The sequence below is a fragment of the Sarcophilus harrisii genome, chromosome 6 (genome assembly GCF_902635505.1).
Source record: "Sarcophilus harrisii chromosome 6, mSarHar1.11, whole genome shotgun sequence".
Taxonomy (NCBI): domain Eukaryota; kingdom Metazoa; phylum Chordata; class Mammalia; order Dasyuromorphia; family Dasyuridae; genus Sarcophilus; species Sarcophilus harrisii.
The window spans coordinates 196,349,415-196,374,611 of record NC_045431.1 but is presented as its reverse complement, the minus strand read 5'-3'; the positions used below and the strand labels follow the sequence as shown (position 1 = coordinate 196,374,611).

The 25,197-nt window shown below is 35.4% G+C and overlaps 1 protein-coding gene across 1 annotated transcript in view; it reads right to left on the bottom strand.

Moving 5' to 3' along the window:
- Positions 1 to 2,612: 2,612 nt before the first annotated feature.
- TSG101 (tumor susceptibility 101) overlaps positions 2,613 to 25,197 on the bottom strand; it is a 78,077-nt gene continuing 55,492 nt past the window's right edge. Inside the window, exons 8-10 of the mRNA XM_031941916.1 lie at positions 7,736 to 7,938; positions 3,872 to 4,111; positions 2,613 to 3,044 (exon numbers count right to left, since the gene is read on the bottom strand). Coding sequence (XP_031797776.1) covers positions 2,955 to 3,044; positions 3,872 to 4,111; positions 7,736 to 7,938 — 533 coding nt within the window. The 3' untranslated portion in view covers positions 2,613 to 2,954. The remainder of the gene's footprint in view (positions 3,045 to 3,871; positions 4,112 to 7,735; positions 7,939 to 25,197) is intronic.

Here is a 25,197-nt window from a genome sequence, read left to right as displayed (position 1 = left end):
GAGGAAGTTCCCACTGCCAAAGTAGGTCAGTATCATTGTAACTTAATAGTCCTGAGAGTTGCTTGGTACAAGTTTTAAAACATCAACAATTCCTTGAATGCACCCTCACTAAATTAAAATTAATTGGAAATTTTAACAAAATAGTGCGCGCATTAGCATTATGTTAATATGTTGTTTTTTTAAGTCATTATGCAGCAGACAGCTTTTTGAGTTTGTCACCACTGACCTAGAGCATGGGGGCACATTTGTTTGTCAGAAACAGCACTAGAAGCCAGGTCTTCCCGATTTTAAGCTCTGTTCTCTATTCACTATGCCACATTGTCCACAGATAGTTCTCCTGGATTTTTAACAAAGGATTTAGATGATGATATAATAGATTTAGAACTGGTTAAAAGGGTAGGCTCAAAAGAGTAGTTTCCAATACAGGTGTCAAAGGATCCACTTAACAGCTTTCATCCAAGTATGGGCTCATATGTGCAGGTGGAGAAGGAATGTTTAAATGATAATGTTTTTGACTGAGTACAGGCTCCAGCAGTTTAAAAAAAAAAAAGTGGTTATAATCCAGCAGTTAAAAAACAAAACAAAACTGCTAATGCAGTCTTGGGCTGCATTAAGGAAGAGTAACTTCTAGAGAAAAGGATTTGACAAGTATATAGGTTCATACTCTGCTCTTAACTAGATCTCATCTGGAGTACTGTATAATTAGAATTACAATAGTTTAAGGAAAGTGATATGTAGAGGGAAACTCTAGTTTTAGGAGAGAAACTAGGATTGAAGGGCTGTTAGTACACATCTTACAAAGATCAGCTGAAGGTTTTGACTGTCCCAATTACACTTGCTTCATTAGGCTCTAGAGAGCAGAAGCAGGAAAAAATGGATGAAGGTTGCAAAGAGACAGATTTAAGTTTATTATATACCTGAGGAATTTATTAGAGCTGGTCAAAAATGGATTGGTTATCATCCTCAATCTTGGAGGTTTCTAGCAAGGGTTATACATGGAAAATGGAATTCTTTCTAATGAAATTATCATGTTGTGAAATTTTGGGGAAAACAGTGAAAAGGCAAAAAAAAAAAAAAAAAAGTATAAATGGGTAGTTGTTTAGGAAAAGGGAGATGGGAAATGATAAGAATTGGGAACAATGAGTTATGAATCACAATTTACACTGCATAAAATATGACTAATTTCTCTTAGTAATGCTTAGAGAATAGACACAGAAAGACTAGGGGACAAGGGACTCTTCTTAATAGGTAGTATAAGTTCAAACAATGCAACAATCTCAACAAAACTTTTGTAATAACTTTTTTAGTATGGATGCTTAATCAGCCAAGTAACTCTTGGTATTTCAAATTTATCTTCATCTTCAGCCCTCTGGATTTGTGATTCATTGAATTCTCCCCTCCTCCTGCTTCCCCCATCCCCATCTGCTAATTACACTGTGTTCCTATCTTCCCAGTTTGCTCTTAAACTGTCCATTTTGTTATGTCATCTATGTCATAACATTATTCCATCAAATTCATATATCATGATTTGTTTAAATCATTTTCCAGCAGGAGGGCCCTAATTTCCCATTTTTTTGCTACTATGAAAGGAGTTGCTATAAACTTCTCTTTGGCCTAGTAGCTGGGTCAAAAGGCATGCACAGTATAGTTTCACCAAATTGTTTTTCAGAATAAATTTATACTGCACTAATGTGATTAACTATTTAAGTGGTTAACCCAGGAACCTATGGGGCCAAGATTGAGTATGGAGACAAGCCTCAAACTGGAATGAAGAAAGCAAACATCACAGAATGCACAGAGAGCACAGCAGGAGAGACAGAAGGAAAAGAAACTAGAATTTTAGCAAATAACTTCAAAGCCCAAGTTCCTAGAATTCTAAAAGATGATGGGGTTCAAGTTTGTGATTTCCACTGCCCAAAAAGGAAAAAAAGTTGGAAAAAAAGTTAGCTAAAGTTAGAGACTCCTAAGTATTCTAAATCTGAGGACAAGTGAGAAATGGGAGAAGATGTAGAAACCGCAATGTTGAAGCAAGAGGAATTGTGCTCATACTTCTGTGACGTAGAAGAAAATTTCATCAGTGAAGAGGGCTTTCAAGGGACATCTTATGTTCACTTTCATTGAAGTGAGGGTGAAGAAGGAATATGAGTTGAATGTAAGGTAATTTGTTGAAAATAAGAGTAGGGTTCCCAAAAAGAGTAGAATGGGACTGATAATAATGAACTGAACTGAAGTAGAGCTAGGGAAAGAGGGATGACTAGGACACAACATGAAAGGGGGACTGTTGGGGCATGTTTGCTCTGCAGAGCTAAAAAGGTTAAAAATGCCACAGGTTACTTTTTTAAGAGACTATGTCTTCCACCTCTTAAACTTTTTTGTCACTCTCTGCAATACGTGAGCTTTGAAGACTAATTAGGATCTGGGAAAGGTTACATAGCATGTAAAATAATCATGGGGCCCTACTTAGTCCAATCTCACTGCTGCACCGTGCTAGTCTGAGTACCCAGGGCAGAGCTCAGCAGCAGCCCTTTTCCAAGCAGTCAGTTCTCAGTCATCCTGAATTATGATCTGTAAAGGAAATTTCTTGTACACAACTAACTTGGAACAATTCAGTGGATAGTGTAATGGCTTTTATTGGCTGAAAGCATATTAATGAGGTTTCCTGGATTAAAACACTTCTTGAAAAAGCCAGAAGGAAGAAGAAAATTATGCAACAAATTTTATTCAGCATAATCAGTCCCAACACTCAGCACAAAAAGTTTACAGAGAATAGAAAGTGCATTATTAATAAAAGCCAGTCTTTTTACTAAAAGAAAACAGAAAATATATTATTGATTCAAAATATCTTACACTTGAGAGATACTGCAATAACTTATTCTGGGCACCTACTGACAGGAAGAGAGGAGAAGACAAGACTGTTGTCATAGGGAACTCATTCCCTAGCTGATATCTGGGATTCAGTAGAGATCACTGAGACCTGCAGTCTTTCTTGCTTTCTGCATTAATGCCCTTAGTTGAAACTGTTTCCGGGATAGAAGTCGAACATGCTGTAAGGGGGAAAAAAAGTTTCGGTGTGATATCTACAAACAATACATGAGGAATTACAGTGATCAAAGGCACTCTGGTTGAGCGCAGTAAGATGCAAATAGCCCACCATTTAATAAAAGGCAGCCAAGCAATCTTGCCACCAGTGGTCTGGCAGAGGGGATTATGTATCATGAATGGATCTGAGGTGAAATTTAAAACAACCAAGAAAGCCTGATAACAAACAGCATTGTTTCTAGCTTTTCACTGGTCCCTTTATCAAGAGCAGCACTTTTTTTGAGAAATATGTGATTGCCCCTTGGGGTCAAAGATGTGTATATATATGGAGAGCAGAAAGAGTCCTTATCACACAACAGACAGAGCAGGGAATGAGAAGCTGTCTTGTGAGTTTGGCAAAACCAGGGAGCAGAGAAGGGGCAAGATGGTGGGGTGGAGAGGGGCAGAAGTGGTGGTGGTCTATTTATACAACTCTGAACTAGTCCATTGGAGATCATAACTATCCCCTTGAGATCTATGGAGGGAGAATTTTCTTGAGGCCCTTATTACTCCCAATGTGACAGTTGATGGTATACCAAGATCAAATACTGCCTCACACATAAGCCTGGAGTCAATTCTACATGGGCCAGTTCTTAGGACCAAAAAATAAAAATATAATGTGAACAAGACTGGAAAAAAGGACCTTAAACTGAGAGTTGTCCAGAAACATATATAGCACTTTGAAGGTTAAGGTCCTTTTTTCCCAGTACCTAAATCCTAAAGCACCAAAACCTCAAATTTTGGCTCTTGGCTATTTGTTAGTCAAGATAAACAAATATATATAGCAGCTTACCTTCAGAAAGACATCTAGGTCTATCACTCCCCTTCTTAAGGCTTCCCCCAAGTAAAAGATGGTATCTTCAATTGCATTTTCCTCTGCATACAAGTTCAAGATCTGTCTGTAGAGTGGGGCTGTGGGAATGATAACTTCATCAATATCATTGTTTTCAGACTGATTTTCCATTTTCTCCAAAGCAGAACTCAGTTCTTCATCCTTCTTTTTCAATAATTCAATGTTTTTATCAACTTCAGCCTGAAAACAAGATCAAAGTCACAATGTGACAATTATGTACCAATTAGGCTAACATTTACAAAAAGAATTAGATATTTACAATTAGTAAGAGTACTACTCTCCCACTCCATTATTAGAAAAAAGAGCTCTCTTAGACCCTTCACAGGCTGTCCTGTGCTAATCTATGTAATTTCCAAAATGTGACCAAAACAGACTAACAAACTAGTAGCCTAAATAGAGTAAGTTAACAGTGGAAGGCCACCTCCTTAATGCTGGACAAACACCTTAATGTAGTAAAAGACCACACTTTTGGCTGTCAAAGCATTTTACATTGAGTTTCCATAATTTCACAATATGGGTAGAATGTAGCATTTTATATAAATAGTAAATTTTAAAAAGGAATCAGTTTTATTGAAATAATTGTTGCAATAATTGTCAAAATTCAAAAAATGTCAAAAAATTGTCAAAATGTCAAAAATCAAAGGGATTCATGTAAAAAAAACCCAAACTGCCATTAATCTATTTCACGTGATTATTTCAAAGGAGTCAGTTATTATTCTGTGCTGCTAAGATCTGCTCATCCAACTGTTAGCTTCTCCCCAGAGTTCAAGGCTTAAGAAGCATTAAGAGTTCCCACCATGTTCCAGGTATGATAAGCCTGGGAATACAAAGAAAGGCAAAACAATCTTCACCCACCAAGAATTCATCATGGAACAGGGTAGACAACATTTAAGCAACTTTGTATATATAACATACAGGAGAAACAGGAAAATCAACTGAGAAGTTGGGAAAGAATTCCTGTAGCAAGTGAGATTTTATCAAGCCATTCTCCAATTGAAAAATGGTCAAAGGATATGAACAGACAATTCTCAGATGAAGAAATTGAAACTATTTCTAGTCATATGAAAAGATGCTCCAAGTCATTATTAATCAGAGAAATGCAAATTAAGACAACTCTAAGATACCACTACACACCTGTCAGATTGGCTAAGATGACAGGAAAAAATAATGATGATTGTTGGAGGGGATGTGGGAAAACTGGGACATTGATGCATTGTTAGTGGAGTTGTGAACGAATCCAACCATTTTGAAGAGTAGTTTGGAACTATGCTCAAAAAGTTATCAAACTGTGCATAAAAAAAAAAGTGAGATTTTAGCTGGGACTTGAAGGAAGTTAGAAGATGTAGCTGAGGAAGGCAGGCATTGCACACATGGGAGTCAGTTGGTCAAAATTCCTGAAGCAGGTGAAGTGGAAGGGAATTGTGAAGTCTCACTATTACACAGCTTCTTTTTCTACTTGACCCCTTGTTTACACCCAAGAAATTTTTACTTGACCCTCGGTATGGAGGCACAAGTGTTTATTGATAACAAATTATAATTTCACAACCCTCACAGTCAGTCAGTTAAACAACCACACATGGGCTTAAGATCCAAAGAAGCTTTGATCTACATGTCATCCAATTTGAGGTCAGTTGATCCGTCAAGACTCAGTATTTTCTCTTTTCCCCAAATTTTCTAGGTCGTCTAGACTTCATTGGGTTGTTTCTGCTCTGTATTCCATCTTTTTTTTTTGTCTCAAGTCTTTTTAACTTTCCCAATATCTCTTCTCTAGTAACATGGTTGCAGCATGAATGCAGGCTCTCACCATCTCTTGCCTGGATTTCTGCCATGATTTTAATTGTCTCTTCCCCACTTCAATTCATCCTTTGCTCACCAAAGTTTTCTTAGTCTGAACATTATTTCCATTGCCAATAAGGGTTCATTTCATTAAAGAACACTCTGCTTTAAGTACATTATGTATATTATGTACTCTGAACAGGCAAGAAATATGACTTCTGCAAGCTCACTCAAAAGCTAATAAACAGCTTTTCCTTCACTGGTTATACAGATTCTTCCATTGTATAAATAGGGAGTCACCAAGTAAGGCAGAATGGTGATTTACGGTTTATCAAAAAGCCCCATATGCTGCTCTTAAGACACTGGGCATGAAGTCATTGCTTATGCTTAAGGTATTCAGAACTCCCCAAGTCAGAAGAATCAGGCGGAGATAGTCCTTAAGCACAAAATTTGTTATGGAGTAGATCAAGAGATTCTAAGTACTTTCCACATAATACAGTGGGAATATAGATGTACTGTTGACTACCCCCACCCTCCACATCAATAACAATTTTTAAAATTAAGCGAAGAGAATAAACAAATACAGTATGAAAACAAGATCTCTTATCAATCATATATTCTTATTTTATAAGAACATCAGAAATGCAAAATACCAAATGAGGTCTGGAAGAATACAAGATAGGAGTGAGGAAAAACTTCATAGACGAGAGAGCACAGGCCAGGCCAAGGACAGATGAGGTGATGGCTAGTAGTACTTCCATATGGTTTGAACACACTGAAGGGAAAAAGAATTCTAAGAGAAGACTAGAAAGATAAAATGGTAGCCATATGGTGACACTAAGGTAAGATAAGGAAGCTTTGAAGGAACCTGACTTGGCCTGCAACAAGAATGATTCTGTACGAGAGTAGGACCATGGCCAATTAGCTTTACACAAAAAGATTGGCCTGATAGGAATGTGGTGCCTGGAGGTTCTCCAAAGTTATAGAAGGTAATAATGCAGCTGTAGAAATAACAGATTTTAGCAACTAGTTGGGTACAAGTGGGAAAGAAGGAAAACAAAATTCAAGAAACATGGATGACTGGGTGAGTGAGTGGTGGTGATGTGAATGATACAGGCTTAGAAGCATAAACTTTTGTTTTAGGACTGTTGTATATGAGTTAATGATGATATATCCAAGTGGAGCTGTCTTTTATGAAGTTCTTTTACAAGCATAGAACTTGGGCAAATAAAGAGCATGGTTGGAAATTCTAAAGAATGAAGATTGAATTTTTAGGAATAAAATCTGGCCAAGAAGAGGGCTAAGGGCAGAATCTCGAACAACTCAACCTCAAGGGATTGATGGGATGATGAATCGGAAGAGCTGGAAGAATCAGGCTCAAATATGGTGCCTGTAGTCAACAGTGTCAGAGAGCTTGAATAAAGTCACATATTAGTGCTGGAAAGCCAAAGGAACTTTGCCATCTGTAGGGAGATAAGTATCAACAACAAGTGCAGGATGCCAGAAACAATAGGAAAGGAAGATTTAGGATGATAGCAATTTTATCATGGCTAAAGCAGGTCTTCCAAAGAGTACAATAAAAGACCTTGGCAAGGATTAAACCGAGGGGGATGGGAATAAGGGTAGAAAAGTAACAGATTTCAGAACCCCTGGAAAGGGAGATTAATAATGAAGCAGGAACCAACTGAAGTTATTCATAACATTCTTAGGGCTTCAGCCTAAGGGGTAGAGTCTGCTTAAGGCATTGGATGGCACCATATAAACTACAGTGGACTCACTGACTCTGAACAGAGTAAGAAAATCTCTAAAACCTCCCTGTGTGCTCTCTGGAAAGATCCAGTCTCACTCAAAACACTGATGTTGGACAAATCACACAAACTCTCTGGGCCTCAGGTTCCTCCTTTTTGGCTGCCTTCCCATAAGTATCTACTCATAAATATGACATAAAATGGCATTCTTCATGGATCCAAGGTCATGTTTTCTAGAGGACACAACCTGCCAAAGCATCAGTCTTACTAAGCTACTCACCACTTCCTGATCCAAGCGGGTTACCATCTCTTCCAGTTTCTGATGACCTTTTTTCAGGTCCTCCTCTGTACGCTTTAAGGCATTGAGCTCTGCATGAGCTCGATCTATTTCCTCCTTCATTCGCCATCTCAGCTTGTCGCTAACTGCTGAAATGAGAGACGCTCGGATCGTGTCCTCACTGATTGTGCCATCCCTACTGGGACCTGCAGGATAAAACGAAAACACTATTGGGTTATTTCCTTACATCGCTTTCTCCTTCCTTAGGAACCTTTCAGGACAGAATATGAACCTCAGCACTCTGAAGAGAGGAAAAGAATAAAGTAATTCAAGGAAAATGTTAACAATTTCTTCAGAAGCAATGCAAAAATCTTAAACAACAGATGAACATCAATCGCTCCAAAACACCCAACAGTGATTTATTACCAACAATAATATGTTAACATGTAACAACACCAACTCCAATGTGCTTCCCCATCCCCCCAAAAAGTAGTAACTTAAGAAGGTAAGTAGATGTTTCATTAATTTCATGCATCTCAGTCTTTGGTAAAAGGCATATTTTATTACAAGAAACCTGGAAAATGAATAACCAAAGCTAGACATTTTTGTGAGTTTAATTCTAAAATGGAGGTCCTGTCTACCTGATTTAGAAGCCAGAATGCTGAAAACAAAATTTCCAGGAGCCCTTTAAATAATATACTTAGCCTAGTTTACGTGGATACAAAGTATTCCACCTTCTTTTCTCTAAAGCTAGCTTAATCTTTGGTAAACAACACAAATACAAAAAATGGATAGCTAAACAAAGAGAATGGTATCCAAGAATCCAAGAGAAGCTAGTAAGTTTATATTTCCAATCTGAGTCTTCAGAGTTCTGTCCATATAGCCCTTCTTTTAAATTGGGTTACGCTTCATAGATTTCCTTACATATTTTGGATCAGTAAAATATTTTTAAAATTTCATTCCCAGAATATTTTCTCCAATAGTTTCCCTCCTCCTGAATCAAAAGTTTTTCATAAGCATTAATATTCAACTATCTTCAACTGAGTCAAGCCAGTAATGTAAAACTTGGCTTTTAAATGGCATTCTGATTTATCAAATTTGGTAGATTACATATATACAATGATATGAAATAGACTTAATATGAAACACGTTCACTTTTATTTAAAAAAATTCTTATATGTAAGGTTAAATTTTTCTTAATGGGCAGACAGCTTTGGTTCAAATTGAAAAATTTATCCAAACTATCACTATACACTATCCCATTAAGTATAAACTTTCCAAGGATCAGTTTATATCTTCTCTAAGAAGAGATTAAAGTCATCCAAAGTAAATTCAGCCAACTCCATCCATGTTCTTTATTGCCCCCACTTTGATCATAAGATCCCGGTTTTGCCATCATTCTCTCAGGTCTGTGGAGCAACCAAGTCACTGTCACATAGAAGCTGGTTCTTACCCAGGCTGCCAGGTTCTCCTGCACTTTGGAAAAACGACGATGGAAGAATTTTTGGTGTTTCGCATGTACCATGGGCAGAAAGAAGGATTTAAGAGTCTTGCTCCTGGCTCATTCTCTGTAGATGTTGGGTCCTTGTTTCACATTTTCTCCATAATAAGAGTTATTTTTTCTTAAAATGCATTTGTTCTTGGCATCTGAGCTCTGGATTTTCACTTTCCTGCTCTAGCTGCTAAAATCTCCCTAAAGAGCAGAAAGTGTTTTACATGTGGTCCAAGTTTCCTGTGGTATTGTCTTATTTCAACCATATTCCTGGTTAGCAAATAGTGAAACCAATAATGCCAACACTGTAAGTGTCGGTATTCACTACTTCTCCCCATTAAGGAGGAGCCACTGTCTGAGGGAAAGCCAGATTTGTAGCCATCTCATGAGGTTCACACAGCTGATTAATACCTTTTGTTGTTGATTACCCTGTAAGAAAGTTTACAGCAGCTAATTTTCACATACATATAAGCAGATTCAATTTAGGTTATTTCCAAAGTATCTTAATATTTTTTCACAACTTTAAATTTGCTAAACACCTTGTGCCTAGAAATACAACAAAATAATGATAATGAAGGCATCCAACTCCACAATTATAGGTTAAGTACTACAGCCTTGTTCTTAGTTTAATGGATCTTATTACCCAATTCCCAAAGGTATCCGATTTATCACTAGTCCACATCGTATATGATTTTATCCTATGTTTCTAGGTCTTATAGTTTATTCTGAGATGACAAATTCAGTTACTATTTCATTCCTCCTAACATTCCTCTATACTTCAATCTTAGTGATGCTATATACTTTTATCAATATTACATTGATACGTTGATACACACACACACTGTATATATACTTTAATGTCATTTTTCATGACTATTACACATCCACTTCTGATGCTAAACAATTTGAGTCAAGGATTTTATTTTTCGTTGCGTTTTAAATTTTAAACTGTTTCCCTATCCCTTCTTTTGCCATTCCACATTAGAAAAGGCCACCATTTGATACAGATACAAACATATTAAAAAAACATACTGAATATCTTTTTTTTTAAATCAGTTTTTCTCCCCTGGAGTCTGATAGCATTTTCTTTCATGGGACCTTTGTAGTTCATTTGAATATAATACTCAGAACAACCTAATCATTCAGTTATCTCGAAAAACTTTCCCGTTACCATCCTGTATTCTTCTTTTCTCTTGCTAAATACCCATTTTTGTGTCCCACATATACTACCCTCTTTCTGTGTTTATCAATTCTAAGAATGTTCACCTAATTATCCCAAGTATATAGACTTCTTTGCTATGGAGGAAAAAGAATTCCCCACAGTAGCATTAATGCCAACACACTTAGAATCATCAATTTTTCTTTAAATTTCTTCTAATTCAGCCATTTTCTTTCAAGACCTTGGGCATGAAATCATATAGAATCAAGAGCTACCAAGCCCCCTACAAAACCACACTGAAAAGCCTGCCATGAAGTGCTATGCCAGTCCTAATTCTCTAAACCCCTCTTATAAAATCTTTTGTAATGGGACAGCTAGATGGCTTGATAAGAGTGTTGACCCTGGAGTCAGGAGGACCTGAGTTCAAAACCGACCTTGGCCTCTTAATCCTACTAGCTGTGTGACCCTGGGACAGTCACTTAACCCCAATTACCTCAAAAATAGATAAATGCCACGTGCAATAGGCATAGATGTCTTAATTTTTTCATTTAATTTTTACCAGAGGCTTTTCCAATTCACTCTCAATCATCACTAAGGTAAAGTTCCTTCCAGACCTAATTATCATTATACAATTCTAAAATTATTTTAATAATGCTTTTGAAATTTTGTCTCCATTTTTTTTCTTTTTGCCTTCTTGATGCTGTGAGGTCTACTTTTCTTCCAAAATTCATTAAAACATGTGCATCATACTGAGCTATGAGATCTTAAAAGGTTTTTATGTAGTACCCAGCTTATTAAAAATGTGGATCACAACCTCATATAGGGGGTCTTTTAACTGACTGTAGAGGTCACAAAATTGATTATGAGTAAATGTTTGATTTAGATACCTATATTCTGAGGATCATGTAAATATTTCTCAGGTAAAAAGGGGTCATGAGTGGAAGAGGTTTAAGTGGTCTAGTAAACCACTCTCATTTTACAGTTAAGGAAACAGAAGCCCAGAAAAGTTAAATCACTTGTCCAAAGTGATACAAACCTGTCAGGATCACAGGTAGGGTTCCAGTGCTTTTGACATTAAATTTGGTCCCTGCTCATGTCTGTGGGTACGTATACATACCCTTTTTGTCTCCAGTTTAAGTGGTTTGGAGATAAGAAACCATTGTTTATTGCCCTAACCATTTGGGGGACCTTAGTATCACATTGAGTTGCTTGTGCAAGTCTTTGACCAAGATCACTTATACCTGCCTGGAAAATCCCAATCTCCTTACCATAATCACCTCCAGGAAACTGGAGTAACTCCAGTAACCAAACTCAGACCACAGAAATCTCAAGAGCTAGAAGGCCTCTCAAAGGCGTAGTACATCCCATACCTTAATAAGAATACCTCTCATCTTTGCTTTAAGAACTCAAGTGAAGGAGAATTCACTATTTCCCAATCTACTTGAATTTTTAGTAAATTTTTTTTTATTCTGAATCTGCATTTCCTAAAACTACTGTTTCTACTTCTGGTGTCTAAGAGACCATCAGAACAAATCTAATACCTATTTCTCCACAAAAACCCCTTCAATACTTGAAAATAATATGAATTCTATCCCATATTTTCTCCAGATTGAAAAAGACAAGGACGTAGAGGGGGAAAATAGAACACACACCTTCAAAATGACCTACTACACCACCCAACCCCCCCGCCCCTTCCAATCATATTCTCAGAATCAACTCACTTTATTCATTCTCTAGTCTTGCTTTGGTAGTCAACTTTCTATTCCCATTATAGTTCTGCTAGTTTACTAGATGAATTCTGGAAGTCAAAAAGTAAAACTTGTACTTACCTTAAGGCATCTTAAAAAAAATCCTAGATGGTCAATTATGATTTCTATGAAAATGAGTCACCTGTATCTACCTAACCCCCATCTCCTCTACATCTTTAATAGCCCACTGAATATTTCCACTTAAATGAATTTCTGCATGTACCTCAACATGTCCAAAGAGAACTCAACATTTTCCTCTTGAAACGTGACCTTCTAAAATCCTCCCTTATTCAGGAGAGCAGCATTCTCCTATGCAGTCACCTTTATCACCCAAAAGTCTTTTTCAGATTCCCAATCTTCCTTCAGGCTCACTGCAGCTCAAATTGTTCCCTCCTTCTTTTATTATGCTTTAGCATATTCACTGAAACTCCCTTTTTTCCCTGGAGAATTATCTTCTTGAGGTCAGAGAAGCTTTTTTTTTTGTATCCATAGAGCTAAGAATCCCAATTCATCGAACAAAATACAGGTACTTAATATAGGATGAATTGAAATGTCTATTGACCATAGCGAGTTTCTTTTAATTATAAAAACACATATAAAAACATACACATGTAATATATAAATATATAAACAATAAAAAGCACATAAATGTGGAATATCTATGATCAGAGGACAGGGAAATAAATTACATAATATTTTAGTACCTATTAGTCTTAACATCTGAAACAATGAATGACAATACTAGAAGAAGGTAGTATAAAACCAGGGAAGAAAAGGCCTAAGCACATCTAGAAAATGGGTGGGGAATTTGGTCTTCAAAAAATAAAGCCACTCAATATAGCTCAGAGAATAACTTCTTTTATATCCATAACTAAGCCTATCAACTTTTGATTGGGAGTTTTGAGGGTAAAGAATAATTTTAACGGAAGAGCAATACATTTTTCCAAAGACACTGAAAAGGATTGTAAATTATTAAGATACCTAAATGTAGGAAAATAAAGGATCAATAGAACCTTTATTCATGCCTTTTAACATCAGCACTTGGAATAATGCCTGGAACATAATACTTAATAAATACTTGTTAAATGACTTTACTATTTCCATCAGTAGTGCCATCACTTACCCAGTCTTGTCATGCTCCTAGAACTTTGGTGTTATCTTTAACTCTCTATTCCTCCTTTCAACCTTTCATATCCAAAAAGCTCAGCATGCAATCTCCCACTTCTGGGCTTTTGCACATGATGCTCCCATTCTTTAAATATCCTCCCTCCTCATCGTTGCCTCTTAGAATCCTTAGGTGCCATATCTTCTACTTATAGACTTTCCTGATCTCTCCCCCACAATTGTTAATGGTCCTTCCTTAAATTCCCTTGTTTTGTTTTTACTATCTGTGTACATGTTCTATTCTTGAAGCAGAAAGTAAATTCCTTGGGGACTAAAGCGGTTTCATTTTTGTCTTTGCATCTTCAGCAACTCTAGCACACATAAGGTGCTTTGTGTTTGTTGAACTCTTATGACCCCCTCTCTCACAAAATAATGCCCTTTACCTCTTGAGATTTCATTCAACAATTTGAACTTCTTTTACACATGCAGCATTATTTTGCCATAGAATTATTTGTCCACATTATAGTTCCCTAATTAGGCTGTGATCTCTTCAAGGGTAGGGATTGTATTTTCTCCCCACTGTTTCACAAAGTGCTCTGAAGAATATAGGCTTTTAATTAAAGAATTTAGTAGAATTGAAAGGTGAATTATGGTACATGAGCAGAAAGCCAGTTCTTTTTAAAAGTTATATTTTAAAGGATCATTATTTTGAATTAAGTTCGGCTGAAAATCTATCAGCATTTATATGTCAAAAAATATTTTCTTCACAATAAACTCCATGGGATAGCTATTTAAAAATTATCATATTCATTTTAAGTGTTTCAGAGATTAAATACTTGCCCAAGGTCACAAAATTATTGTATATTGTCACTATCAGTTTTTAACTTGAGTTTCTCCTGATTTGTAAGGCAACTGTTCTTTTCATGACACGTGCTTCTTTTTTTGTGCATAGCTTTAAGACAAATTGTAGGATGGCTACTTTCCCCAAATGTATTTTGGGTCCAAAATCACTGTTATAAAATAAAAGACTAAATTTATAAGGGGCCTTGAGGAAGGTATGTGTGTGGGGTCCTCCATGAAATAATAAACTTTTTTTTTTTTTGAAGCACCTAATTTATGTAAGGCTGACAGTTTAGAGAGTGAGGACCACAATGAGACAAAAGACAATGTCCTTTGAGCAACAAGGTGGTAAAGTAGATAGAGCCCTACCCTGGAAGACCCAAGTTCAAAACCAGCTTCAGACACTTACTTGAGCAAGTCATTTAATCCTAACTGCAATTAAAAAAGTCTTTGACCTCAAGAAGCTTAAGTTGTGCCTGACTTTTATTCTGTTTTAATTTCATATTAGTTGTGAAATGGTATTTTATTGGAAAGCTGAAATTAGGCCTAAGAATTACAATAATTTGGCATCATAAGATCAAAAGGTTCTTCAAAGTATATGCAAAATGTGAAGGAGTTAGAAGAAAAATTAAGTATTATATGTACTATAAAGTATTGAATAAATGTGTCAACCTATTTACAAACTTTATAATCTGTATTTACTGAGAAAAGTGTCTTTCTCTTCTAAATATTATGATTATAAAAGGAGATTATAATCTCCCTTTTAAAATAATTCAGTATGGTCATTAATTGAAGATATTTATGTACCATAGATATATAATTTACTAATTCATAAGGAATGCCAAATAGATCTTCCTCAAAGGAAAATTTCCCGAAATGGTAGAATATTTTGAACTATGATTTGGGGCGGAGGGGGGGAGGAGAAGATGAGGAAGGAATTGTCCATAGATTGTTCTATAAGCACTGGCTACACATCAGAAGAAGCTCTCTATTTTGTTTATCATTAAATCTCAAACTCACTTAACACACAACTTTCAAGAAAACTTAAAGTGAACATTTTGTATTGTCATTTCCTTATTGACTTTCATTATAATTTCACTTTTAGGGCCTTACAGCATAATACTCCTCTTCAGAATTCACTTGAAGGGGACATTTTATCTTGGTCAATGACTGGTTCATCTATATTAAATTTATTCAGAGTATCAAATCATATCATCTTTTGAAATCATTCAAAAGCAAATCTTTGTCACATGATTCTCATTTCATTATAATGTTTCAATTGAACCCAAGAAACTCAAAAGACACTTTATTATCATAAATCTAGACATTAGCAGGACTTAACGAAACATTTTCCACTCAAAAGTGCTTCATAAAATCTAACGTGATATATAAAAATAAGCCATTCATCATAGTTTTTAATGAAGCTGATTAATAAAGGATCATAAAGTCTTAAGCACAGGATTCCTGCCTGTGAGAAAAGATATATGTCCTAACAAATACTTTATCAATTTATATATCCAGAAGTACCCATGATAGGATCTTTTGTGTCCACACAAAAGTGTGGGGAAAAGTGCTGGATTTAGAATAAAAGCACCTTGTCTAAGTGCCTTAATATCTCTCAGTTTAAGTTTTCTCTATAAATTGAGGTGGCTGAACTAGACCGAAGTACCAAACTCTTGATTCTCTTCCAATAAAACTGTCCAACTAGATTAAAATATAATTTGGATTTCATGGTTCTCTAGATCAATTATGTCCAAGATCCTTTCTACTTGAGTTTTAGATGTCTTCTAAGGTCCCTTCCAGCTTTAAATCTAAGCTGGACTATCAAGAACAAAAAACTTTATAGTGTGTTCTGTTGAAGATGTGGTGACAATCTGATAGAATTAGGTGTATTGTGAACTCTAAGACCACACATAAATAATGGAAATAAATGGATAGATGATATCTTGGACCAAAATCTTTGGCAAAATACTCCAAGAATTTGTTCTTGGTATGTAGCCATTTAACATTTTTCCATCCATGACCCCTTTTTGCCCACAATGTTTTTACTTGACTTCAGATGTACAGGTATATATATAAGACAGGTATACAAATCAAACATTTACTAATAATTTTGCAAACTTCTCTTTCCCCCCACCTCCCAGTTATACAACAAGAGCTTAAGAAGCTTTGTAACAAAAAACCACTGACTAATAATAACATAGATTTTAACCTGGATCTAATCCAAATCCCTGATTTTTATTAAAAAAAATGAGATCCAGAATGAAATAATTTTCTCAAGAGTCACTCAGAAAATGAGAAGAATTTAACTTAGATTTTGTTTCAATTTGGTATACTTTTCTGTGTATTAAAATGTCATAAATGAAGATGAAATACATGGCATGAAAAGGAAATCTGCATGTGACATGATGAGATAACTATGATAAAATCAAAATCACTGTTGAAAAAGACTTTAAAAATCAAGAAAAAAGGTCTAAGTATACTAAGATATAACTTAACAGGAATCCTATATTAAATACTTCTAAAAAATTGACTGCAGAGCTCAACAACTGTTAATTGGGAAAAACCTAAGTCTTAAAGAGAAAGTAGGTTTTCCCCCTCACTAGCAATTTTTAAGCAAAGGCTATATGATCACTTGTCAAGGATGTTTTGAAAGGAATTCTTATTTAGATACAGGTTGAATTCAGATGAGCTCACATTCAAAGAAAATCCTGTGCTGCTTTCAGCTGATGCTTTTAGTGGATCAAAGGTAAATAAGTGGGTGTACACAATAGCCAAACATAACTAATGCAAACTTAGGCTGCACTAAACAAGGTGCATAGAAGAAGGTTGCACTCTGCTCTGGTCAATCCGCATATGTAGGACTATGTCCAATTTTGAGAACCTTATAATAACAACACAACTGGAATGCCTAAGGAAGCCTATACCTCATCTGGTAAGGGTAGTAAGATAGGCTGATAGTATAGAAATTAGTTATAATAACCATTCATATTCATAAAACACTTTTGCACAGTATTTCTCACAACTCATTTTTTAAAAATGAAAGAACCAAGTTTCAGAGAAATTAACTTGAGTTTGTATAAGGTTTAACAAGTGGAATCATATGAATGCAAATCTCCTGACTCTATATCCAGTACTTTACCACACTATTTGTTGATAGGGTGATAACTTTGCTTAGAAGAAAGATCAAATCAACATAAGAGGGAGTAGATTTCTTTTACTTGGCTCCAAAAAAAGATAGGAACAGAAGGAGTGCATATAAGTTTCAGAGAGGAAGATTTCAGTTTAATATAAAAAGAATAACTTCTTACCAATCATAGATATCTTAAAAAAAGTGGGATGGGATACTTCAAGAAGTAATTTAAATTCTTCCATCATTGGATATGATGAAATGGAAAGTATATGCCTATTTGACAGGAACATGATAGTTTCTTGCTTCAAGTATGGGTGAATGAGATGAAGTTGCTGCCACTGCCCCACCATGACATACAAAAACTTTTAATTTGGCTCTTTCTATCTGGGAAAAGGCAAGTAACACAAAACCTTAGATTAGCCTCATTTCTTATCTAGATATACTACTTTGGGACTCTTTTGACTTGTCTATCATACCTAGGAGGCTCATTACTGGGATAGTTTCATCATTCTGCAAGATCACATCAGTCTTGGAATTCTGTCATTTCCCTTCTACCTTTCTGAGTAGAAGATGGAATCATCAACTCCAAGACTCCATTTTAGGAGAGAGCTCAACTCAGACATCTCTCTTCATCTTACTTAGCTGTGCTACTTTGGGAATTCTCCGACTTCTCTCTGTCAGGATATGCCACCACATCAGGATCAACCACCCTACATACCCTGACTCACAAAGCCATTCGACATTCTTATATTACTAAATGAGAAACAGGTTTTAGTTTCTGACCTGATCTCTGTGTAACACTGTTAGTCTGTACTACTGACCAGGGGATGAGGCAACTAAGAATAGCCTTTACGTTGATAAATGAACTTTTATTGATTTGAAAATGTAAAAATCATTCTTGACTTGCAACTGCATAAACAAGTAGCAGGTCAGATTCAGCCTTCCTGGTAGTTTGGTAGTTTGTCAACATCTATCTTAGAGGGTCTATAAAAATTTTTATTGCTAAATTTTAAAAATTCACATGCAAATAGTGAAATTTGCCCATTTCTTTGATTGTAAACAAAATTCTACTTTATTAGCACCATCCTGATATCTAATCTAAAAATGGAAAACCAGAATCATCATACCACTAAAGGAATATACAGTAAATCAACTCGAGGCAGCAGCTTATTTATCCCATCAAAGTCTCAGTTCATTGGGGGGTGGGGGGGAGGAGAGGAGAGGAGGGAGAAATAAACCAGAACTAGACATTTTATTATGTTGGTTTTATAAAAGGAATAATACAAAAAGTATTTTAAAATTCACATAAGATGTATGTGAAGAACTCTCTAATATACCTAAAGAAAAACTATGGTTCAGAGTTTAAAATATAGAACCCACCATTTTAAAAGATTATTCATAGATAAGAAAAATAATGCAGTAAAACATTTCATTACTTTGACTTTAAGAAAAGCAGTGGCACAGTGCCATAATCCAATGACTGACCTTTCCCCCTGCAGGGTTGGGTTTCAGAAGTGACCTTTTACCGTTTCTTCTTAGTAACCATCAGAAAGACAATTTGTACCAGATGACTGTGAATAACCTTGTCTAACACCAAAACTTTACTTAATGGTCAGATTAGGATCCAAACACTAAATTTGTTGACTATTACAGAGTAGGCTACGTGGAATTTTTGTGATGTTAATCAAAGATACAAGTCTAGCAATGTCAAGGGCTCACCTTCTGCCAGTCATCAGATACACAATCTCAGAATCATTTTTAATTCTTGTTTCCTCAGCCTATATATTCAATTAATTGCCAAGCATTATAAATCTTAAGTCCATAACATTCCTGGCAATTGACCGACATCTTAACTTAGGTCCTTATCATCTTTTCCTACAACAGTTTCCTAATTCCTCTTCTTGCCTCTAGTTTCTAATTTCTCAATACAGTAATACTCTTAGGGAAAAATCTGACTGTGTCACTTTCCTAGTCAAACAATTCTAAAAATATCCCTCTTGTCTTCAGCATCAAATATATAAGCCCCAGTCAGGCATTTCAAGCTTTTTACAACCTGGCCCTTATCTACTTTTCTAGCCTTATTATGCAGTATTTCCCTTGCTTCCTGCAATGTGAGCAAGAAGCAACTCTTTCTTTTGCTCTTGACATATCATGCTCTATCACCTCCCATCTTTTTGCCTTAGTACAGAAAGTACAGCAAGCTGGAATATGGTGCTTCCCCCTCTGTCTCTTAGAATCTCTAGTTTCCTTCAAAGAGGGGTGCAAATGCACCCCTCTTACACAATATCTTTCCTAATCTTGTCTCTTTTTAGTTCACCAAATGTCCTTGTTTATATTTATTTCACATATTTATTTACACCTATATGTGTATATGTCATTTCTGCTATAGAATGTAAGTTTATGGAGGGCAGAGACTATTTCAGATTTATTTTTATATCCTTAGCACTCAGCACTTAATAAATAAATATAGGCACTTCAAAAACACTCAACAACAATCATAAAATAATAATTATCTCCAATGACAAACTCTTTTCAAAAAGATAACTTTGTATCCACAAAATGATTGCCCCCAAAGAAAATACAAAATAACTAAATAGTAATTTCCCAATCTCCCACTTCTCAACAAAAGTAAAAAGGCTATGTTCTTCTCTTTCCAGCAACATTCAATGGTCCACAACATATGAGTCATCAGCCAGATCCTGCCAGCTGCTAACATCATCCTTCTCCTAACAAAATGTTATATTCAACTAGTATCTTCCCAGACACATACCGTCTTCCCAATGGAATATAAACTCCTTGAGGGCAGGGGTTTGGAGGACCATGCTGCCAGGCATGTAATGCAGGTGCTAACAAATGTTTGTTGACAACACCTGCCTGTCTCCTATTTAGACAGGGTGAAGTCCTATCATCCTCTGGCCTGTTACAGTTTCACTTGGATTAATGCAGTGGTCTCTCTGCCCTCAGCCTCTCCTTTTGCCAGTCCAACTTTTATACAGCTGCTGGATGAACATTCTGAAATCCCCAGTGTCACATCTCTGCTCAATAAGATCCAGTAGTTTCTTTAATGTCCTTAACATAAAACAAACTCCTCTGGTATTTTAAAGACTTGTTCACAGTTATCTTTCCAGATTGATTGCCCCCTACACTCCTAATCCATGAATGGATTATCAAACCACCCTATCTGAGGGTCTCTCTACATGATGGTCCTTCCTCTTCCTGGCTCTATCTTTGCACAGATCATGTTCCAAAACTGCTGGGAAAACCTGGAGAATAGTATGGCAGAAACTAGGCATAGAACATCATTTTACAATCATATGCCAAGATAGGGTTAAAATGAGCACATGATTTACATGTAAAGGGTGAATTAGGAGAGCATGGAAGTTTATCTGTCAGTTCTTGGGAAAGGGAAAAATTTAGGACCAAACCAAAAATAGAGCATTACAAAATGTAAAGTAGATCATTTTGATTATTTAAAATTTTGGCAAAAACAAAATTAATGCAACCCAAATGATATGAAAAACACCACCTAAGAAATTTTTTTTTGCAGTTATCTCTGATAAAGGCCTATTTTTCAAATATACAAACTGAAAACTATACATATTTCAAATATACAAAAATACAATTTGTATATACAAGTATACAAAAAGTCATTCCCCAATTGATAAATACTCAAAAGCAGTTTTTAGTCAAACAATTCAGAGCTATTTATAGTCATATAAAAAATGCTCTAAATCACTATTGTTACAGAAAAAGTAAATTAAAACAACTTTGAGGTACTACCTCATACCTATCAGATTAGCTAATCTGACCAAAAAAAAAAGAAAATGCTGGATATTGGAAGTTAAGTGAAAAAACTAATGTACTGTTGGTGGAATTGTGAACTAATCCACCCATTCTAAGAGCAATTTGGAACTATGCCCTATGGACTATTAAACAAAACTAATCTAGCAATTGTTAGCTCTATATCCCAAAGACACCTCCCCCCGCCCCCCAAGAAGAACCTATTTGTTCAAAAATATTTATAGCAATTCTTTTTGTGGTGGGTAAGAATTGGAAGTAGAAGGGATAATCACCATCAATTGGGGAATGGTTTAATAAGCTGTTGTAATGGAATATTATTGTGCTCTAAGAAATGATATAAGCAGGATGTTTTCAGAAAAATCTAGAAAGACTTACATGAACTAAGTGAAGGGCACAGAACTAGGAGAACATCATATATAACAATGGTAATATTGTTCAGTGAAAAACTATGACTTGGCTGTTCTCAGCAATACAAGATAAAGAATTGTGTTTGAGTATAGATTGAAGCATACTAATTTTCACTTCCTTTCATTCTATTTCTTGTTATTCAAATCTTCTTGTACAAAAGGACCAATATGGAAACATTTTGCATGAATGCATATATTGTTGACTGCTTACCCTTTTGGGGGAAAGGAAAACAGAATTTTGAACTCAAAAAACAAACAAAAACCTCCCCCCCCCCCAACCTGTTTTAACATGTAATTAAAAAAAAGAAAAAACTTTCCTCAAGTGAGCTTACCACCCATTTCTCATTTCTCTCAACAAATTATTTTGTATACACCTTCTTGTTAAATTTTTCTTTGTACACTGAAGCTCCTGAAGGAAAGCAGAGGTTTTCATTTTTGTACCACCAGTTTCTAGCGCAGTGCCTGGCTCATAGGGCATTGATAAAAATGCTTGATTTGAAGTAGATCTACTTATTTACAATTTACAACTGTTTGCCTATATCAAAACTGGATAGTAATCCATGCAGCCAAATATAATCCCAAATGAGCAAGCAATTAATTATCTGCTTAGAAACAAGATTATAGTCAGCTTTCTACTCTTTATAAGTTTGGGAGTGGGGTAAGTAAAATAAAAGACAAGAGGATGACCATTATACAGAAACCTCTTTGAACTCAAAACAAAAATCTTTTTAACTGGTAAATTCTTTCATATTCTTAATTGAAGAGAAGTAGTATTTATTGGACCCCCATTACTATATACATAAACTGTTCCCACAACGAAATCAAAGTACTGATTTTAGAGTCACAAAAATTCCTGGAACTATAAGCATTAAAAATGTTTCTCTACAGATATAATAAAATTTGAAACAGAAAAGTCAACAACTTTGCAAAAAAAAAAAAAAAAAAAAGGGGGGGGGGAGAGACAATAATAAATTGTATCATGTTAAGTGCAGAAATTCTGGACAAGTATAGCATTAAAAGTACTCATAGTAGAAAAATGCAAATGTATACTCTAGTGAAGAAAATAGATATCAAAGTCAAAAAGGCTTATGAAAAAGACCAATAAAAACTTTTAGATGCCTCAACAAGAAAAAAACAAAGAATTTGAAAGAAACAAGTCTCCTCTTTAAAAAAAAAAAAAAAAAAGGCCCCAGTCTTAAGAAATGGCTCTTCTCACACAAAATCAATTTTTCTATATAAGAAAAAAAAAATTCACCTTATAACTCAGAAACAAATCTGTTACTATTTAAATAATGATGTGGAATTGAGAAAATAAATTTGATACTGATTTCATTTTGTAATTCACTCTATTCTGTATTACCACCATCATCTTGTATAACCACCTAAATTCACAATATTTTGTCTTCTGACAAATTCATAAATTTTAAAGTTCAGTTTTCTCATTATGACCAATTTTCAAATGTTCAGCTGATCTTTAAGTCACTTTTAATGAAAAGAAATCTTATCTCAATACCACCAACTGTCCTTGATCCATTAAGAAAATCTGTTTTCTATCTTTGCACAATTAAATGTGTTAATTATCTTCGTAGTCTGAAGAAGGTGGAATGGGGGTGATGGTGTCAATCAATCAGCAATTTCTTAGCAACAAGATGAAAGGAAGAGTTGTTGCTAGTCCTGCTCTCCTGATGTCTATTCAATTATATTGCCTCTTACATCTATGATATCTTCTGACTTTATAGTCAATCATGCCATTTTCCTCATTTATGAGGCTGCCTTCTAGTTTTTGAATGCTCCTTTTGTCTGCAAAAACGCTGTCTGTTGCCATTTGAGGTCTTTTTGCTTGCTGGGGAAACAAAACGACTCTTTTTATTGGTACCTGCTAACTTTGCCAATAAATTGACTGTAGTCAGAGATATGTGGCTCAACTACCTTATTTCAATCACAAAACCAACATTATCAGGTCCCCCATTTTCTTTCATTTTTGAAAAAGAATATGAAAACAAAGACACTTTAACATGAATTAAGTATGACTACTGAGTCACTTTCATTTTGTAAAACTAACAACTTTGTTAAAGAAAAAGAGCTTAGGTACTTAACCACCTCAGCAGCATCTATACATACGTTCACTCCCTTTTGAATCACTGAGTCTCCCCCAGATTACAGGAAAGTGCTACTTACCCTGATGATGAGGCAGGTATTCCCAAAGGAAGTCTGAAAGACTGCAGAGAAGCTCACAGACATATATATATACACACACAGAGTGTGTACACTAGTGTAACCCCGGCATGTGTGGGGTAGCACATCCTGGAAGAACAGTTTCTGTAAGCCAAACTCATTATATCCAAGAATGTTGGAGAAGGAAGAACAGCCATTTGACAAAACAAACACAAGAAAACCTTATAATGTTTACTAAAATGTTATCCTCTAGAGAAGCTAATAAAAACAGACAATTATTTCTATACATTCAACTATAACATTTATAGTCCTTCATATCCTGACACTTTAAAATGTTTTAACAATGAAAAAAAAAATCACTTTCTCAGATTCTTGCAAAAATTACTCATCTGCATTTACTACTTTACTTGCCATCATAAGTGACTTGAAAATTACATTATTACATTTCAAAATCTATTCAGAAAATATAGTATTTTCAAAATGGAGTTTTTGCAAAGTATCCACTTCAATGGGCTAAAATTCCTATTTACAACATCTTACTGCAGAAAGCCCAGAGACCATGTTGTTCCAAGCCATGTATATATCAACAAACCACACAATAACCAAAGTGTAAAGGCCATACAGTTCTTAATTTTAGATTACAGTTACAGAAATAATATCCAATCACTGTTTCACATAAATATGTCCAAATGTGGTACTATTTATGGACTTTGCCAAGGCATATCTGTGTCTGGACATACTACTTAAAATGATATTTCCAAAGTACCCTGTCATGTGTTAAACATAGCTGCTGCCAATTGAATATTATGTTACTAAAAACTTTTCCCAGATGACTACTAATGCTAGGATTCTCCAAAAGACTACTCAAAAAACTGAGCATAAACAGAAATACTATTGCAGTGTTCTCACTACTAATAAGCAGCCTCAGCACACACACATGCGCGCGCACACACACACACAAAATCACACTGTATCCATATTATAGACCAGCTATTACAACAGTCTGAAGTGTAGAAATATGTACTGATTGTAGTCATCTATACAATCTTCTGAAATTGGACCAAAATTAAGTGTAAAATGCTTCTATGCTTTCAACTGAAGATGAGACCAAAAGATTCCCACTCTTTTGACACTTGCCCTCCACTTTCATATGCCAGATTTCCTGCAAGACAAACTTTCCCTTCACAAGATCACAGGATTTAGAACTGGAGCTGGAAGTGTCTTTAAAGATCATTTATTCCAACCACTTCATTTTACAGATAATGGAAATCCAGAGAAGGGTAAGGGACTCCCCCACATAGCCACACAAGCAGAATTTAAGAGCCAGGATTTGATTTCAGGTCTTTAACTCCAAAGTTCAGTGCTCTTTTCAATTACCTCAGGTCACCTTCTCATTATTTTGAGATGAGAAGATGGTAAGGGAAAAAAAAAGTACAACTATCTTCAAATTATTTTCTCTTTTGCTCCCCTAGTAAGAAGGGGACAGAAGGAATTCTGCATAAAAGTTTAAACATATCAACAATTATATTAGGCCAGCACCATCTATAATGCTACTCTATCTCCTTGAACTAAGAAAGCAGTTTATTCATTTTCCAACAGTCACTAA